Source organism: Canis lupus, chromosome 23, assembly GCF_048164855.1.
Source record: "Canis lupus baileyi chromosome 23, mCanLup2.hap1, whole genome shotgun sequence".
Lineage (NCBI taxonomy): Eukaryota > Metazoa > Chordata > Mammalia > Carnivora > Canidae > Canis > Canis lupus.
The window spans coordinates 8,793,975-8,813,884 of record NC_132860.1 but is presented as its reverse complement, the minus strand read 5'-3'; the positions used below and the strand labels follow the sequence as shown (position 1 = coordinate 8,813,884).

Below are 19,910 nucleotides of genomic sequence, written 5' to 3'. Positions count from 1 at the left end.
GGAGCAAAAATTAGTGTAGACTAGTTCCTCCCCAAAGCAGAAGGTGATTAATCCGCTCGACGGTAGATATTGTAGACCGGTTCCATTTAAGTTTCGCTTTCCTTGCATTTTCCAAGCCTGTAGTGTGCTGTTCAAATGAGCAGGTGAACTGTATTTGACCTGCGTGATAAAGCAAATAACTTAAATTCCTACCGAGTCCTCTGATACACAACACTCTGTAATGTTGTTAGTCATGCCCGCGTGTAGATCACGTAAGGAAATATTTATAAGAACCTACGATTGTGTTTAAAGTATGATTTAGTTGGATGAAATCTAGGATTACATTGGAAACATTCATCAGGTTGTTTTCATGGTTGAGCAAGAAGCTGAAGAGGATGCAACCCTCAGACACCCCTTGGTGGATTTTGGCAGAACCAAGCTTTACGGTTGGTGTTGGGCTTTGATAATGAAGGCGAAGTCCTGGTTATCCCAGTGAACTCCCAGGGTGTCTCCTGTGTGTCTCCGATTTCAGTCTCTTTGATAAACGAAGAGAGCAAGGGGACAGCAGGGCTTCCGCACTCCCGGCAGCTTTGGCAAATCGGGATGAAGGACTGTGAGTTCTGTCTTAAAGAAGACGGGCCTGAACCTTGGGGGTCCCCTAAGTAGGAGGATAGGAAGGCCGTTTCTAGGATCGAAGGGAAACAAAAACAGTTGAGGCACCAAACTCGTTCTTCCGGAGGATGGTACACTTAGGGGGTGGTACTGTGGTGGCCCCTCCCCACCAAACCTTTAGGTATGTGATGGCATGGAGCCACCCACTGGACCCTGTGCCTCTGTGATCCTCTTTGGAGGACGAAACATCCTCTCTCCACCCTAATCACCAAAAGTGACTTGCTGGGGGATGTGACTGTTCAATGGCTTTCTTGGGATGGGCTAGGATGGTGATGATGACAGTGGGGGGACCTTCAGTGGTTTTTCTGCAGGAAATACCGTCTCTGCTCAGTCGGGAGACCCCAGCACGCTCTTTGGAGGTACACCGACCAGCGTGCTTGTACCACAAGAGCTGCAGGGCTGGAAAGAGTGGGTACGGGAGGGTTTCCAAGGGCCAGGGATGAGCTCAGTCTCCTGGCAGATGCGGGTGCTTGTAATTCAGGCATCCTCAGTGGACCTCAAGCCGGGGTATTGACTACTCTCCCAGCCTTTTACCCTCGGAGTGTATTTGTCCTTTAGGATAAAATGGGGGAGAAGCCAAAGAGTGGAGGAAATTTTGCTTAGAGTTAGGAAATCAGGGTTCTTGCCACCTGCTTGGTCCAGAGGGAGCTGAGCGTGTGACAGGTGACACTGGGAGCTCCGGAGTAGAAGCGGGAGCTGCGACACAGTGTCTGAGAACATGCACGCCCTTGGGGACTTTAGGGCCTCTCGTTGTCGTTTCATCATTTTCTCTTGTCTTTCTTGGGCTCCAATAGTTAAGACCATTTAATGAAAGAAACTGGTAGTGGGTTATCTCGTACCATGTCTGAGGGGGAAAGTCTCTGCTGGCCTTGGCAGTGTTCCGCAGATGTGCACCAGCATCTTTGCGTTTTTCACAGAGGACACACGCCGCGTGGTACATGCGTGGCTGTTATTTGATCCTATTTTGTAGATGGGAAATAGTTCATAATTCCAAAAAGAATTTCAAGAGCCTGTAAACCGCAAAGGATACGAAGCCCGTGGGGGTCTAAGCCAAGGCCGGTTTTATGTTTTCAGCACGTTGGAAACCACATTTGACACCAACGTCACCACGGAGATAAGCGGGCGCAGCATCCTCAGCTTGACGGGCAGACCCACCCCCCTGTCCTGGAGACTCGGCCAGTCCAGCCCTCGGCTCCAGGCGGGCGACGCCCCCTCTATGGGCAACGGGTACCCACCTCGAGCCAACGCCAGCCGGTTCATCAACACCGAGTCGGGCCGCTACGTGTACTCTGCCCCTCTGAGGAGGCAGCTGGCCTCCAGGGGAAGCAGCGTGTGCCACGTGGACGTGTCCGACAAGGCCGCCGAGGAGATGGACCTGGAAGGCATCCGCATGGACGCCCCCGGCTACATGAGTGACGGGGACGTCCTGAGCAAGAACATCCGCACGGACGACATCACAAGCGGGTGAGTACCCGGGCTGGGCCGCGCTCTCTTCCGCGGGGCGCGCGGAGGCTCGGCAGCTGGTTCCTCTTTTGTAGGGCTTTGTTTAAAGTTCTCCGACGGAGATCAAGCTGTCTACTTCACTTTCTGCTCTGTCAGAGGCCGTGTGGGGCGGAGGGGACCCTTCTGGGCTGCGAGTCACCAGACGCGGGCTGCAGGCCAGGCTTTCGCCGGTGACCAGCCGAGGGGTCCTAGCAAGGCTCCACCAGCAGCCAGAGTGACTTGTGGAAACAAATCTATGATGCTGGTCCTTTATTTTATTTATTATTATTTTTTTTAAGATTTTATGTATTTATTCATGAATGACAGAGAGGCAGAGACACAGGCAGAGGGAGAAGCAGGCTCCATGCAGGGAGCCCGATGCGGGACTCGATCCCAGGATCCCGGGATCACGCCCTGAGCTGAAGGCAGACGCTCAACTGCTGAGCCACCCAGGCGTCCCTGTGTTTCTGGTTTTCTATAAGCACAAACCATAATCACATATACCTGTTACTAAACTCAAACTGCATTGTACTTTAACCTTTTTATTATTATCTGGAAGACTTTTGGTATCCAGCATGGCCTCAAGATTATCACCATCAATTCCCACTGTACTATGCTCCCGAAGTATTTTTGAGCTATTTTGAGATTTTGTGTGTGTGTGTGTGTGTGTGTGTGTGTGATCCTGTAAGAGTTGATTTATTTTTATTTTTTTATTTTATTTTTTAATTTTTTTGTAAGAGTTGATTTTATTGTCAAGCCAGTCTTAACCCTTAATAGGTGGGGTCTGGTCTTGATGCAGTATTGACAGTTTCCACAAGGTGGAGACGTTGAAACGCTGTCCGCGGAACCTTAGCGGCATCCCGGGACGTCCCAGTTAGCGCCTCAACGGTGAGCCTTTATCCCAGGGAAACAGCACAAGTGTTTACATTGCAGTTCCTGCCTCGGGAAGCCGTACACTTTTAGCAAGTGAGATATGCTCAGAGCAAGTGTAGATAAAAGTACAGAAATGTAAGCAAACCACCCAATTATTGAAATTGGAGAACTCTGGTCTGGTTTTTCTTCCCCATTTCTTTTAATGTAAGAATTTCTCCTTCAAGATGAGGAGGGCGGAAGCCCAGATGGTATCGAATGCTCCGTTGAGTTGTAACACTCTGGAACACTCCATGGAAATGCATGCGAGTTTCTGCTTTGGGGCCAAGTTACCCGTTTCCCTTCATATACTGGGTCCAGGGCAGCTTTAATGCCCTTCGTGCTCATTTCTTCTTCCTCTTATACACACGACAACACGTAGTCCTTGAAGGACTGGGCTCTTCTTCTGTGCTTGGGGAGATCTGCTGAGTTAAGTCCTACCCCTGAAGCAGTTGATGTGGTGGAAAGAAAACAGACTGAGACGTCGAACCAAGCTGGAGCCCTGCTCTGCCCCTTGCAAGTGCCGCGACATTCGGTGCATCACTTCACTGCCCCTGAGCCTTGCAGCGCTGCAATTAATACGGTCTTTAACCTTCCACAATTAGATCTTTCTCTCTGAGGTTGTATCTGATTAATGGCAGGTATCTGATGAAGACACAGAGTTTCAGACACGGTCTAGATGTCTTATCAACCTCAAACATCCAGACACTTGAAAACAGTGAGATGATTAAAGTTTTCATCCAGATGCTTGTTTGGCTTAGTGGGAACAGCCTTGATGTATGAGTAATACATAAATCCCTTTGGGGACACTTTAAGGAAAGTTTTTGTGAAAGTTTACAGTGAGTTTATTTAGAGTGCCTGACGTGGAAGTTAAATTCTAGTTTCTGAAAACCTATGACCTTGGTGTTTTTTTGTTTTTGTTTTTGTTTTTGTTTTTTTTTAGTTTAAATGATACATTGGACCCCAGCTTGGTATTTAGCAGCTGTTTTTTCCCCCGTCTCTAGTTCATTGTCTCCACTGGCTACGTGTGCAAGTGCACCCGTGTGCATCGTTCAGTTCTCCCTAAGATGGGGCTGAAATTACTTTATTTCTGTTGAGTTTTGCTAAGAACCTAATAGCAAATGCCCTTTGTCTTTTTGAGTGGGTATTTATTAAACTCTTCCATTGCATTTGGTATGCCCTAGGCATGTCTGAGTACTTCACAAGTTGTCGCCGGACCTCACCACTTCCTTTTATTAGACTGATAAATCGGGCTTTGGCTGTACTTAATGGAAAAGAAATTAAAATAACAGACGAAGATGTCTCTTGCTGAGTTTTGATCTGTGAAGTCAATCCATTTACTGATCTTCTAAAAATTCAAAGTGCCATATGGTATAGAATAAAATTAAAGGGACAGACTTAGCATCCATATGTTTGGAAAGATGATTTTTTTTTTCTTTTCAAAGGAGGCACTGAGTTGTATCCTGTTCCAAAGCATACATCCCTTCCTAGGGGGGAAAAATGATCATTTAAATTTAATGTCAGAAATTTTTCCAAGAACCTTTGATGGCTTCCCATTTCTGGTGGGAACAGATCTCAACTGAACGTGGGAGGCTCTTTATGGTCTTTTCATCATCTGCCCGCCCTGCCTTAGCGCTGGCCACATCCCACCTCACGTGCCCCATGCTCATCACTGCTCTGATCAGTACCAAAGGCTGTGTCCTGCATGTGTAACGCTTGGTGCTTCAGGACGTGGCTCTTTCTCCATGATGGTGTTCCTTTCCCCTCGAGCCCATCTGACTGATCTGAAAAAATAAACACCTCCAAAAACATAATAATAAAAGAAACACCTCCTCCGTGATGTGCTCCTGAAGTCCCCAGGCAGAGTTACCTCTGTCTGTGTGTTTCGCAGTCTGTGTCTGTCTCTCTGTCCTCCCCCAAAGGTGAAGCTCCTGGAAGGCAGGCAGTGCCCCTTACTTTTCTGAACTCAGAGACTTACAAGTAGGTATTTGATGAATGTCTGTGCTCCACCACCCTCGCAGGACCTGGGGCTTGTGGAGCTTGCCCCCACCAGCTGTGAAACTCAGTGATTCTATCTACACAACTTGGAGAAAAATCTGCTTCACCCCTGGTGTCTTTTTAGTGTGATGTATGCCCCATCTAGTGGCCAGCGTGAGATGCGATGCTGTGGTTGTGAGGGCTGTTTAATTCTTGTCTTCTGTTGGCTCAGGACTGAGGGCTGGTGTTCCCCGGGGCAGAGGAAGGGGCACATGTAGCAGTTGGTTTGCTTTCCAATGTGGCTTGACCTGGAGTGCAGCGTGGGAGAGAATGCGGGGCTGTGAGCTGGGTGGTCCTCCGAGCTGGCTTCGTGACGGCCGCGGTCTTCCCCATTTAGGTGTCAGGGATTTCTCCATCAACAGATAGTGCCTGTGCACTGGCACCTGCTGGGGCTCTCACTTCAGGAGGAGAGGCGCCCACCCCTGCTGGATCGCTCAGAGCTCCATAAATACATCAGAGTGTGTCTTAGTTCAGGCTACTCGAGCAAAACACCACAGGCCGGGGGCTTAAGCCACAGACATGTATTTCTCACAGCCCTGGAGGCTCTCAGTCCCAGATCGGAGGGCCAGCCTGCATGGGTTCTGGTGAGCCCCCTTCCTGGCTCGCTCTGTCCTCACGTGGCAGCAGAGGAGGCTTTGCAGTGTCCTCCTCCTCTTATAAGGACACAAACCCCATCCTGAGGGCTCCACCCTTTCCGTGACCTCATTAAACCCACTTACCCCCCAGGTGTAATCCAACATGTGAACAACATACAAACATATGAATTGGCAGGAGTTACAGAGCCACACGCGTAATCTGTAACAGGGGTTCCATGCTTGCATACATCATTTGCACACGCAACACCTGCGTTTAGATTGCTTTTTCCATCATTACTGCCCCGTCACCTCTTCCCAGAAGCTTTCCATGATTCCTGTCTAAGCTCAGGCGGTGGTTCTTTCCTCTGAACTTATCTGTAATAGAGCTGATAATACTACCTCAGAATTACTATAAATGTGTGTATGTGTATCAAATCAAACAAGACACAAAATATATTTTTTATTCTATTTTTTTTTATGTTTTTAAAGATTTTATTTATTTGAGAGTGAGTGAGCAAGCACGAGGGAGCACAGAGGGGAGAGGGAGAGGGAAAGGGAGAAGCAGACTCCCTGCTGAACAGGGAGCCCGACGTGGGACTTGATCCCAGGACCCTGGGGTCATGACCTGAGCCGAAGGCGGATGCTTCACCGGCTGAACTACCCAGACGCCCCCAAAGTATTTTTTAGACTGTTTCAGTGTGTCGATTGTGAAGAAAGTACAGAACCCATACCTGTTACAAGCTCTTAAAGGTGAAAGTCAGATCTGTCGTAGATGTTCCTGTATCTTCATCAGTCGGCACGATGCCTGTTCAATAGTAAGTAGTAAGTGCTCGTTGAGTGAATGCTACACCGGGCCGTCAGCAGTGTGAGCCCAGTCCCATGGCCCTGGAGGAGTGGCTTGAGATCAAAGCCCCTTGAGCTTCAGGCCCAGCCTTGGCATCTGTCCTCTCCTTGGCCCTATCTTGTGCTGTCATTCCACACCTCTGGCCACCTCCATCACAGTGAGCTGGACCTTGACGGTACAGGAAAAGGAGACCGCCCACCACACGAGGGCACACGCTGGGGGATTGTGGAGGTGGAGGTCCTGTTCTCCTCTTCCTTCCTCAATGACCGTCATGGACAGAAGTGGGAGATATTTCTCTCCAGGCCAGCGTAGATCACAGCAGACGGGGCCATGAGTCAAAAAGACAGCACCAGTATCGTGAAAGGCTCTTTCTTATCTGGTAAATGGTTCTCATGGTCTGTCCAGACCAGACCTGAAGTGACCTTGCTAGGCTGTTGTTCCTGGCAAAGTGATAGGAGAGGAAGCCAAAATACCCCTTGGAGCCAAAATGCACCCTGGAGCCAAGACAAATGAGTTTAGGTGAGGCTGTCCTGAAAGGCCCTGGGTCGTCGCAGGGTATGGCAGGCGCCTCTGGGATGTGGAAAGGACGGGCTCTTGTTTCTCTGGGTTGATCCCTCTGCAACGATCTTGCCGATTCATAAGGTCCTTAGAAGGCACAGCAAGACCAGGTTGCCGGTCAGCCCCTGGGCAGGTTCTGCTGGGGTTCAAAGTGTCTTGCTGTCTTGGAAATGTAGACTCAGCTCCGTAGACAGACCTTGGGCAAGTCCCTTGTTCCCCATGCACCACCATCCTCTTAACGTGCACGTGCCTCCACATGCACACGGACACACACCCACTTATAAACCATCAGCGGAGCTCCAGCATGAAGCCACAAGCCCAGAGTAGCCCAGTAGGCTGTCGACGGAGCTGGGCCAGGTCCCAGTGTTGGGGTCTTTTCATTCTTCTCTGCTTCCCTCAGCATTTCCTCGCTGACAGGTCTTAATGGTGTATGAATTCACAGAAACCATAAATCCCTTTGCCCTGTCTGATATTTTCCCTGGTGTTAAATATCCCGGGCAAGTACAGTGGCCCCTGTTTCATAAGAAGCTCTCTTCAGAGTAAGCGAGCACAGAGTGTCGTGCAGGGGGCAGGATTAATTTCCCCAAGTGTTGCAGAACAAGTGACAGCTTCCCCTGCCTGGTTGTGAGGTCATCTGACGTGGGCGCTTTGATGGATGGATGGCCCTGGCTACCAAGATCAGTTGTCCCTGAGGGCCGGGGAGGCTTTAGCTGGGTCCTCCTGCCATCCACGGTCGACCCTCTTGATTTACTGAGTGTGGGAAATCTATCAGCCCTTATTGGCAGCTGGGTAGGCAGTTTTATCAGAGAAGAAAGAACAGTCGAGCCGACAACAGCCTGAAAGTGGAGAAAGTCCCCAGAATTCCTGAGCCTACTTCAGCCACTGTGGGTGACGATAGATGGAGGGGGCAGAGACCAGGATTTAAGAAAGATTTACTGGGAACAGCTCCATGAAATGACGTGTGGTCCAGCTTCGGCATGGGCAGCCGAGACCTCCACTCATAACTAATAACAAATGTTGGCCTCATAATTTATGGGGAAGAGAGGGGAGGGGGGGGGCATGTCTTGTCTTCTCAGGAAACCAGGCCCTGACTTCTTGAGAATTTCCTAGCTTGCTTTGGGATTTGAATCCCTTCCTACCTTCCCCCTCACTCCCCTCGCTCCCCTCCCTACACCTTTCTGCAGGAAAGGAGAGGGAAAAGGGAATAAAACCGGGTGCTTTGGGAGGAGAAAGCCATACCTCAGGCCTCCTTGAAGGGTCCTTGAAGGGGCTCTGACCACCTGCTCTGTCACTCTTACCAGCACGGGTCCCAAAGCATGGGCTTTCGTCAAGTTGGAAACGAAAGCCCCCTTAGGCCTGCCTTCCGAGGAGCCTCTAGGTAAAAGACAGTAAAATTCTATTTAAATGTGTTTATTGGATTTGTTTATGGATTAGAGACTATGCTAAAGGCTCTGAGGTCAAGAGAAATGAGCAAGACCCAGTCCCCTGGATCCTGCTGTCACAGAGAGAGGCTCATGGCACAGGGAAGTGCATACGTCATTAGATGGAGAGCCCTCGAGACCCAGCAGGGAAGCAGTGAGCTTTGTGGGGACCACTCATGGGGGATGCAGAGAGGACTGGGAGGTAGGGGCGGCAGGCAGAGCGTGGGCTGTGCAGTCCTGCCTGGATGCTGTGCCTGGCTCCAGCACCCTTAGATGTGGGTCCTCGAGCAGAGGACCCAGGGGACGTTCACTACCATGGCACCCAGCAGCTGCAGCACCTTCAGGACATGTGAGCTGGGTCTTAAAGGATAAAGAAGCAGCAGACCAAAGTCAAGAGCAAGGGCATGAAGACATATGGGCATGGGTGTGTTGGTTTTTTTTTTTTTTTTAATATTTTTTATTTATTTGAGAGCACAAGTGGGGTGGAGGGGTACAGGGAGAAGGAGAAGCAGACTCCTCACTGAGCAGGGAGCCCGATGTGGGGCTCAATCCCAGGACCCCAGGATCATGACCTGAGCCAAAGGTAGATGCTTAATGGCTGAGCCAGCCAGATGCCCCAAGTGTTTTTATGATGGGTTAGAGATTGAAGACAGGAATTGCTGGGCTCTGGTCAGAAGCTGTGAGAGTCCAGAGAGCAGTGATACGGCTCTGGGTACGGCCGAGGCTGTGGCAAGAGACGTGCAGAAGGACCCAAGAGTTTCACGTTGAAATCAGCCTGATGTGGTTGGGCAAAGGGTGTGAAGGCGCCAGGGCGACTTCTAGGTTTGAGCCTGTGCTGGAAGTGGCTGGGAAAAAGTTGACATTTGTCCTTAATACCCTCCATCCCAGAATTCCCTCTTGCATGTGGGCACCCACCCAGGGCCCTCACATTGCATCAGTCCCCAAGCCAGCTCCAAGCTAGCTCCAAGCCAGCTCCAAATCAGGGCTGGCTGAGTGTTTTAAATGATTTTTTTTTTAATTTTATTAATTTTTTTTATGTGAGATACACAGAGAGAGGCAGAGACACAGGCAAAGGGAGAAGCAGGCTCCCTGCAGGGAGCCCAATGTGGGACTCGATCCCAGGACCCCAGGGTCACACCCTGAGCCAAAGGCAGTTGCTCAACTGCTGAACCACCCAGGCGCCCCTGGCTGAGTGTTTAAGCAGAGTACAAGGCAGCCTACAGAATGCACCTCTAGGGGTTTTAAGAAAACTCCAACCCCATAGCCTTCCAATCCTTGCCCTGAAATAGCTCAGGGCCCAGTGGGGGAGGTTGCCCCGTTGGTCAACACTTAATTCTAACCCAAGGCAAGTGGTGATCTGTGCTAGCATCGAGAAGCAAAGTGTGGGGGCTCCTAGTAGGATCTGAGAATGGAGCAGGCCCTGTAGGGGTCCTTTATGTTCTCACCTTATCCTTGGGGAAGGCAGCTTTTCTCATCTGCAAATGAGAATAGTCATGCCCAGGAGCTGCCTGCCATGGATCGAATGAGGTAACGCACGAGGAATGCTGGTATGGTGTCTGGGCATTGTGAATCCTTCCGGATCATCCTCTTAGGGATGATGTTGGTGAGGTTCAGTGGGATACGATGTACATAGAATACCTAGTTCAGTGTCTGGTGCAGGGTAAAAGTGTTCACTGTGTTTCATTCTCTTCCATCTTTCCGTATCCTCAAATCCCAGGGAGACCTCTTGATGCATGGGGTTTGGGGCAGGACCATAACTGATGCTCATGTGGGAAATGTCACTACCCCTAAACACTCCAGCCGACAGCCCGCGTGTCAGGTTAGAGCACTGTGCTGTGATGAATCAGGCCGAGCAAGGTGCTCCTTCCTTTCCTTCCCACCACCTGGACTATCTGCTGTCTGGTCGGAATAGACTTCCTGCCCTTCACAAGGCCCTTCGTTGGTAAGCAGCATCAACAAAACCTACAGCAGCTTCTGGGTATTACTCAGATTGGCCCCAGGTGCTTAACCAAGGGAACTTCCACCTGGGGTCCATTCATCAGCGCTACGAAGAGACTCTGCATTTTTCTCAAGTTGACAAATCTTTTTTTTTTTTTTTAAGATTTTATTTATTCGTTCATGAGAGACACACACAGAGAGAAAGAGGGGGGGGCGCAGAGACACAGGCAGAGGGAGAAGCAGGCTCCATGCAGGGAGCCCCATGTGGGAATTGATCCTGGGACTCCGGGATCGCGCCATGGGCCAAAGGCAGGCGCCAAACCACTGAGCCACCCACGGATCCCTCAAGTTGACAAATCTTGAGCAAGTTCCACCTCCTTCCCTGGCTGTGCTCTGGCGTATGCCCAGCAGGATTTGTTCTCAGGCCTGGACTATTGGGTACTCTGTATTTGGGGGACTCCCTTTTGATCACTGTAGGCCCTTCTCAGGGTAAACCTGGGACCCATGAACTCACATGGACCAAGGGGTACTTACAGGAAAAACGTGTTCCAACTCCGAAGCTCTCAGTAGATGACAGGGGATAGGGTAGGGGCTGACACGTATTGCTCTCTCTCTCTCTCTCTGAATGCTGAGTATCTTACGTTATCCCCCAGACTCAGGCTTTACATGATATTTTCATTTTACAATTAAGGAAAACGAAGACACAAGAGGATATTGTTACTTAATTGTTTTAAGCCCATGGAAGAGATGAAAAAGATGGCCTCATATCTTACTGTTTCTTTCCCTCTGTGTGCTGGGATCTCAGAGTGATTTTGGCACCTTTGTTGCTTTGCTGTGGTTGGTTATTCGGTCCTGCATCCTTCGGGATGATGCACCCTCCTTGCCGAAGTGCACTGGTCTGCAAGCCCCTAACGTACCTTGAATGGAGAGCATCGAGGTGTCACAGACCCCAAGGTCCCCTAGTTTTCCTGTTAAGCTTTGGTACAGCTCTCTAGGTCTAGAGAACCCAGTCCATGTTTATTTTTATCATAAGCATATAGATCCCTGAAAATACCCTTCCCAGTTAGTTTTCAGGGGCCAGCAGCTACAGAGTGGCTCAATAGATTTATGATGGTGAGGTTGGAGAATACGAAGTTCGAGTTGAGGTGAATATGAAAAGAAACATTTGGATGAGAGGTTGGGAGTATTTTGGCCCTAAGTCAGTAAACCCATGTTGAAAGACTCAAAAAAAAAAAAAAAAAGCCATATGTGCCTTTACTCAGATCAAGATAAGAAACTGAAGTTTTCTTGGGAATTCACGATCCTCTCATCCTGCTGCTCTGGAGGCATGGTATGATGGAAGAAACTTCAGGCTTTGGACTCCGAGGACCTGACTTCATGTTCTTTGCTTGCCAGTTGTGTGACCTCAGGGCGGTCGCTTCATTCTCTGCGCCTCTTCCCATCTGTTAGGTGGCAGCCTACCATTTAGGTGTGTGGTGGGAAGGAAAGAGAGAGACTGTGTGTAAAATGTTTGACACACGGGATGGTGGTTCCCTTTAGTCTTCTCAGACTAGTTGCATTTATCTGCCTCACTCATTTTTTTTCTCCTACTGAGAATATTCTTGCTAAGATGATCTCCTGCCTTTCCTTTTTCTTTTTTTTCGTTTCTTATTCTTGAGAGCAGTGATCACATTTCAGCTTGCTGTGTCAGAGTTGATCTGTGTATTAGTGTCCTCCACAAAAAAAAGTTGGTGTGGCAGTTCAAGTCCACAGGATGTCTAGACGCAGAAATTCCTCCTTCTTGGGGAATATCAGCCTTTTTTTTTTTTTTCCTCTCTTTTTTTTCAACTGCTTCGATGAAGCACACCACTGCTATGGAGGGTAATCTGCTTTCCTGGAAGTCTATATTGGTTTCCATGTTAATCCTCCTCTAAAAAGTACCTTTAGAGCAACGTCTAGTCTGGTGTTTGCCTCGATATCTGGTATGATGGTCCAGGTTGACGTGGAAACTAAGCAGCATGGTCTGCAAGCAGGCCTTGTAGGATCAGTGGGGGTGAGTCATCTGGGGGCCGGAGGCAGCTACCTGTGGCCCAGAGACAGCAACACATCAGTTGTAGAAACATCTGTGAGGACTCGAGACTAACGCGTCCTGCCTGGGGTATGACCACAAATCAAGAGTCTGTGCATGCCTTGGAAGAATCAGTGCATCCCTTCTGGAATCCCCAGGGTAAAAAAAAAAAAAAAAAATCCCAGGGACGCCTGGGTGGCTTAGTGGTTGAGCGTCTGCCTTTGGCTCAGGGTGTGATCCCACATTCCCAGGATCGAATCCCACATCGGGCTCCCTGCATGGAGCCTGCTTCTCCCTCTGCCTGTGTCTCTGCCTCTGTGTGTGTGTGTGTCTCTCATGAAAAAAATAAATAAAATCTTGGAAAAAAAAAATCTCCCTGAGAAATGGAGGGCTTGACCTTTCCTCTTAATCCTGAAATCAGGGCAGCCCGGGAGGCTCAGTGGTTTAGCACCGCCTTTGGCCCGGGGCATGATCTTAGAGATCCAGGATCAGGTCCCAGGTCCGGCTCCCTGCATGGAGCCTGCTTCTCCTCCCTCTGCCTCTTTCTCTGTGTCTCTCATGAATAAATAAATAAAATCTTTAAAAAGTCCTGAAATCACTGTGGAGTGAGGCAGATGCCCTGGCAAGGATGCTTCTGGAGAGCTGAAAATTTTTGAGACATCCCCCCCACCAAAGCAGAATAAAATTCCAAGATGAAGGAGAGGGTCAGGTGTGTCTCCAGAGTCTTCCAGCCCTAAATCAAGCCCGCATTCACTTCTCGATCTTCGGACAAGGGACAGAGGGCGTCTTGGTTCTCTGCTGCCTCACCCCGTCCCGCTCCCAGGTCCCAGAGCTTGGAGCCCGTGACCACCCAGTCCTCTGTTTTGAAATGAGAAATCTCACATACGTGGACAGTGAAGTTGGGTAAAGTCAACTCAAGTTGTCAGCAGCATGGGACAGAGTAAACGTGGTGTTGGCTCTGCAGAGAAGGGGGCGGCCAGAGGAGTCGCCTCTGGGGCCTGCCACCACCAGTCCTTCTGCTGGTCCCGCAGCGGCGGTGCCGGTGCGCGAGTTCCTGAAGCTGGACTCGCTCTGCGGCTCTTTGATGTGCTGGGCTCTGAGCTGAGTTCTTTCCGTGCATTGTCTCACTCATTCTTCACATCAGTTCTTTGAGAGAGAGGGTCTGTTTTTCATCCTCTTTCTACAGTGACGGAGCCCAAGCTCAGGGAGGTTAAATTTCTTGAACAGATCGCATGGGTAGTAACTCCTGGAACCAGGTATTTGAAAGGGCTGAATTCAAAGCCCTTGTTCCAAGAACCCTGCAGCATGGCTTTGGTTGTGGCTAGATCCCACGCTCTGATCAGATGATCAGATGGGAAGCAAGACCGAAAAAGGAGCATGGGTGCCCCAGGGGCAGGGGAAGCCCCGAATACCTACCCTGCGCTATTTCAGGGAACGAGAAAGAGAGATGGGAGATGGGGTTCAGAAGGGTCAGGCTCAGGGGTGCCTGGGTGGGTCAGTCGGTTAAGCACCTGCCTTCGGCTCAGGTCATGATCTCAGGGTCCTGGGATGGAGCCCCACATTGGGCTCCCTGCTCCATGGGGAGCCTGGTTCTTCCTCTCCCACTACCTACCACCACCCCCCCGTTTGTGCATGCTCGCTCGCTGTCAAATAAATAAATCTTTAAAAAAAGGAAGAAGAAGGGTCAGGCTCAGAGGGCCGAGTTGCATGGGGACTTGCAAATACTTGGCGAGTGCTGGAGCGAGAACCATGGTGCTGGCTGGGGCAGGGGCAAAGGCAGATCCCTTTCTTTGCTTCCAGAAGCATTATTACGAGTTTCATTTCTTTTCGATGTCTCAGGCCTCTACTGAAGCATTGGAAACACTCGTGTCAACATTTGCCAGGTGCCTGTGCAGACTGGTTCTGTGCACACTGGAAAGGGAGACCTAAGGAGCTGGGCAGAGGCAGGAAGGTCCAGACCTGGAGTCGGTTTTGCGGGAAGATTTAGCGGACTTTTTAGGTGTGGGCATTTCACTCACCTCCAGTTTCCAGCCCTTGTCAGTGTGATACCTGAATTCCTCCAAGGAAATCCTCCTCCTGCAGCCCCCCCCCCCCCCCGCCTGCTGTGACCCCAAACAAAACACGATTACAAAGCCCACGCCACCCGGAGGCCTCAGGACCACGCACGGCAAGGTAGAGCTTTATTAATCGAGGGACTTTTGCCTTACTCTGTGGGAGTTGTTAATTAAAACCACTCAACCATTGAGTTGGGAAGAGGAAGGGAGACCGAGATGAGGGACAGCTCACACGCTTTCCTCCTTGGCAGGCGGTGTAGCTATTTTAGAAGTTGACGTGGACTTTACAGTTGAACAAACCGCTCGCCAGAGACGTGTATGAGGTTCCCTGGGAACAGCTTTCATTTACTGCCCTGCAGAAAATGGCCAAGTACGCGTAACAGTTAATAACCATGATCAGTGGGCAGCCCGGGTGGCTCAGTGGTTTAGCGCCGCTTTCAGCTCAGGGCCTGATCCTGGAGACCCGGGATCGAGTCCCACGTCAGGTTCCCTGCATGGAGCCTGCTTCTCCCTCTGCCTGTGTTTCTGCGTCTCTCTCTCTCTCTCTGTCTCTCATGAATAAATAAATAAAATCTTTAAAAAAAAAAAATCATGATCATTGCGGGTCACCGGCGTGGCTCAGGTCTGCCTTTGGCTCATATCATGATCCCAGGGTCCTAGGATCGAGTCCCGCGTCTGGCTCCCTGCTCAGCAAGGAGTCTGCTTCTCCTTTTCCCTCTGCTTCTCCCTTGCGTATGCTCTCTCAAATAAGTAAATAAAATCTATTTTAAGAAAATAATCACGATCATTGTGATAACAAGAGCAACTGCCACTCACGGAGCATTTCCGAATGCCAGGTGCTGTGTGCAGCACTTTGTATGCTTTACCTCATTTCACCCTCTCTTTAGTCCATGCGCTCTTCTTCCCATCCCCCCGATGAGGAGGTGGGACCTTAAAGGGCATCTGCAGCACGCCCAAGGTCACAGAGCTGGTGAATTCGGGAGCCCAGACTCCGCGGCACACAGCCCGACCACAGAACAGGAACACAGCCCCGGTGTTCCAGGCCTTTCACAGGAGCCGTGCAAACGTTGGAACTCTGACTCCTCTTCTTCCCCCCGACCCTGTTTCTCCTCCTGTGTTTCCACATCCATTCCCTTCCACAGCCAGAACCCACAAAGAATCTCAGGCTCTTCAGTTCCTCATTTCTGGAACACCGGTCGCTAAGCGTGGTGGATTCTCTCTGCAGTATCCCATGCCGTGGTCCTCTCTAGGCTCACGGCTCCCGTGTCCCCCCCCACATCCCTTGGTGGCTTTCCTTACCTCTGACCCCAAGGCCCATCCAACACAGCCATGCTACACTTGAGTGAGAAAAATCTTTCTAGAGCCCATATCTGGCTACACTGTCACCTGCTTGGAACTCCTCAGTGGCCCCAGGTTGCCTGCTGGGGAGATTTAGTGTGTAAGTTTCTGTTGCTATAAGACAAATGCCTCCAGAATCTAGCTGCCTGAAACCACTATTTTATGATGCTCCTGGGGTCTCTGCATGAGGAATTGCTGCAAGGGCCAGTGGGATAGCTTGCCTCTGCTCCATGGTGTCTGGAGTCTCAGCTGCGAGGCCTCCAGGGCTGGAGCCGATTGATAGTGGAGATCCATGCTGTTCCGAAGCCCATTCCCTCGTACATCTAACACTTGGGCTGGGGAGACTTGAAGGTTAGGACAAACACAGCCTCTCCATGTGGCGTAGCTTCCTCACGACATGATTGGCAGACTTTTTCCCCTGGATATTTAAGGCTCCAAGGGCAGGTGGTACGATGAAGCAAAGCAAAGCCGCATCACCTTTTATGCACTACTCTTGGGAGTCGCTTTTACCAGACTGTACTGGTCAGAGCAGCCCTAGCCCTCCAGATTCAAGAGGAAAGAAGCGAACATAGATGTCCTCCCTCAGTGGAAAGGTGGCAAGGAAGAAGAGCCCGTGGGGGTCGGGGATGTTGCTATGGTCATTTCTGGAAAGTATGGCCTGCCACATCCTACCCCCTCTAGTGCCCAGCATGGCATACAAGGCCCTCCGTGGTCCTCACCCTGGAGTGTAAGTGTTGTGGAGGCACAGACCTAGTCTGTCTTACTGTGGGTCTCTTGTTCCGAGCACAGCATGGTGCATAGTAGGCCCTCCTTTACATCTGGGCTGCTAATGAGGGATCTGCTTGCCCAGCCTCATTCCCTTTCATCTCCTCTTCACTGCCCGCCCTTCTCCCTAATTTACATACTAGTCCTGGACCATGAGCATTTTCTCATGGCCCCAAGCTCTTTTTTTTTTTTTTTTTTCAAATTTTGATTTATTTATGATAGTCACACAGAGAGAGAGAGAGGCAGACACACAGGCAGAGGGAGAAGCAGGCTCCATGCACTGGGAGCCCGACGTGGGACTCGATACTCGATCCCGGGTCTCCAGGATCGTGCCCTGGGCCAAAGGCAGGCGCCAAACCCCTGCACCACCCAGGGATCCCCGAATGGCCCCAAGCTCTTATACCTCTGTGCCTTTGCGTGAATCCATTCTTTTTTTTTTTTTTTTAAGATTTTATTTATTCAAAAAAATAATAAAAAATTTTATTTATTCATGAGAATACACAGAGAGGAAAGAGAGAGAGGGAGAGAGAGAGGCAGAGACAGAGGGAGAAGCAGGTCCCATGCAGGGAGTCCTGGAATTCCAGGATCACACCCTGAGCAAAGGCTTAACCGCCGAGCCACTCAGGCATCCCAGTAATAGTAATTATTAATAGTACTAATGGGAGCCATTATTCATAGAGTGTTTTTCCACATGGCACAGGCCCTTTTCAGGTATTATCTCTTTGAATTCTTAGAGAAATCCTAGAGGGCCTATAACATGTTATTATCCCCATTTTATGGATGTGCAAATTGAGAGAGAAGTCAGTGGGAGTCCAGCCTTTGGCAAGCCAGGTTTCCCCAGTGGAAATGAGAGAAGTCACCTGTCCTAGGCCATACAGCTGCTAAAGAGTACAGCCAATTTGGGGAAGCTTGAGCCCTTAGCCTTCGAGATCCAGATCTCTTCCCTTTTGGTGCTGCCACCTGCTAGGCTTTAGGCTCTGAGACCCCAAGAGTTTCCCACGTTTTAGAGAGCTCCGTATAAGCCTAACCCTCACCTGGATTGATAGAATGGTCATGTAGGAAGCAATAGAGTAACTGTGAGGTAGGCAGTGCCTGCTTTGTTCTCGGTGGTAGGCTTTAAAGGGTTCAGAATCTGGCAGAGGTTTGTTTAGGAAAGGGTAACCAGGAAGGCTAAGAGTTCAAAATCCAAAACATAATAGAAATATTTGTAGAAACTAGATATTTTTGGCATGGGAAATACTTAGAAAAAGCAGTAGGTTCCAGAGGACCATACTTGCACTGTAGTTGGAAGTTGGTCTTCTAATTTTCATTCTCTACCCACCATGGCAACCATTCATCCGTGTTAGGAAAGAAAACATGCTGAACGTGAGACCTGCGAAAGAGTGGGTGGGCCCTTTTGCAAAGGCGTGAGCCTCCTGTTCCTGAGAGTAATCAAGCAGGATGTGGAAAACCGTGTCCACGTGTTGCAGAGGGGGTTCTGGTGTGAGGTGAGAAGCTGAGAGGGAAGACCTTTACAGGTTCTTTCAGGCCTAAGGCCCAGGGTGCCCAGGGCCCCACAGGAGAAACTGAGGACCTATTATAGATGGAGCCCAGCTGGGTGCTGTGTTGCAGAGGAAGAGGTCTCTTTGGCCATCTGGGTTTGCACACCCAGCCTGTGGAGGGGGGGGGGGGGAGTAGGACTGAGGTTGCTTTTTCTGAAAAATTTCTCCCCCTCACCCTGCTTCTAATAAACACACAAGTCCGTGCATGCCTCCTTCCCCGCCCCAGGCTCTGATCTGGGTGACGTGGGTGGGGGTTCGGAGGCGGAGAGGACCCGGGCTGCTGGGAATCGCCATAAGCCAGGGATGTGCACCCTAGCTCAGATGTTAGTGAATGTTGCCATCTATAACTCGTGTCATGAAACCTGCAGGTCTTGAGAGCGTACGAGCGTTAGAATACTGGATATGCTCACTCTGACTTGGCAGGTCTAGGGAACTTGGCCTTGCCCCTGCCCTGTTTGAGCAACTGCTTCAGCTGACCCGTCTGCTGTTCTTGTGAAAGCACTGGAATAAGACGAAGACGGAGAAAAGTCTGGGGCCCTGTTCTTTTGTCTTTGTGACAGCAGGCAGCTGTTGGGCCGCGTGATGGAAGGTAACCCGAGCATCCTAATCCTATAGGCAACAGCCTTGCTTCATTCCTACTCTGGAGGTCACTGCCCTGCACGCGGGTGTGCTCATAGCCCGCCTTCCCTCCTGCTTCAGCTGCCTCTGGGGGGGTTCCCGGCCGCTCCGGGTCTGCAGGCTGGCCTGCGGGGTGTCATGCCCCCCGTTACCCGCAGAGCCCCAGCAGCCACCTTGCTACACACAGAGTCACGCTGGCCAACGGTGTGCGCCACACCTGTCCCTCCTACGAACATGCCTGTGGCACCATCCAGGCCCATACACGTTGAACTCTAGGGGGAAACAGTTTTTGCTTTTCAGACTGAACTCCCTGCCCCGCTGATTTTCATTCTCACTCCCTCTTTAAACACCATGGACCTGGAGGATTTCAGCCACGGGCAACGAGATTGCCATCGGCTGGCACCCAAGATGCCACCCAGGGCGGCTGACAGCGCTCCCTGCGTGCTAGACTCGGCTCCAGCTGTGCCGTCCCTTGAATGGGACCTGCGACTCCTCCCTCTGTGTCTTTTCTTCCTCGCCTCCTCTGCCTGGAAGGCCCCCATCTTCCTAGGGGTCTTCCTTGGAGCCTTTGGAGTCACCTAGCCCACTATTGTCAATAGTGTCTGGCTTATCTCTAAACAGACATGAGGAGGTTTTAGTTTTCCATCCCCCAGATGCTCAACATGAATGTTCGATGTAAAAGCAATTACATTCTTGGTGGTTATTTATTTTTTCAGTCCACCAAAAACATGTTCTCAGGTACCTATCTCAAGAGTGCTGGGGATCCCTGGGGGACTCAGCGGTTTGGCGCCTGCCTTTGGCTCAGGTCCCACATCGGGTCTCAAGTCCCACATCGGGCTCCCCGCAGGGAGCCTGCTTCTCCCTCTGCCTATGTCTCTCTCTCTGTGTCTCTCATGAATAAATAAATAAAATCTCAAAAAAAAAAAAAAAAAGTCCTGGGCACAGCTCGAAGGACTAGGATATCGAAGCAAAAGTACTGATCCTAAAATAATAATGACAACAACAATGATCTTACCATTATTGAACTTGATGGGCGAGAGGCTGGAGCACAAGGAGATGGATAAGCAGTTATACTAAAATGTAAAATAAAGGAGCAAAACTTCTATTTTATCATAAAAGATAGATCTGTTGA

The 19,910-nt window shown here is 50.2% G+C and overlaps 1 protein-coding gene across 7 annotated transcripts in view; it reads left to right on the top strand.

The window, feature by feature from the left end:
• The window catches only part of NAV2 (neuron navigator 2), a 727,084-nt gene that overhangs the window by 562,270 nt on the left and 144,904 nt on the right, over positions 1-19,910 (top strand). For all 7 annotated transcript variants that reach the window (XM_072793786.1, XM_072793782.1, XM_072793781.1 and 4 more), the window contains one exon: positions 1,726-2,115. In XM_072793786.1, coding sequence (XP_072649887.1) covers positions 1,726-2,115 — 390 coding nt within the window. The remainder of the gene's footprint in view (positions 1-1,725; positions 2,116-19,910) is intronic.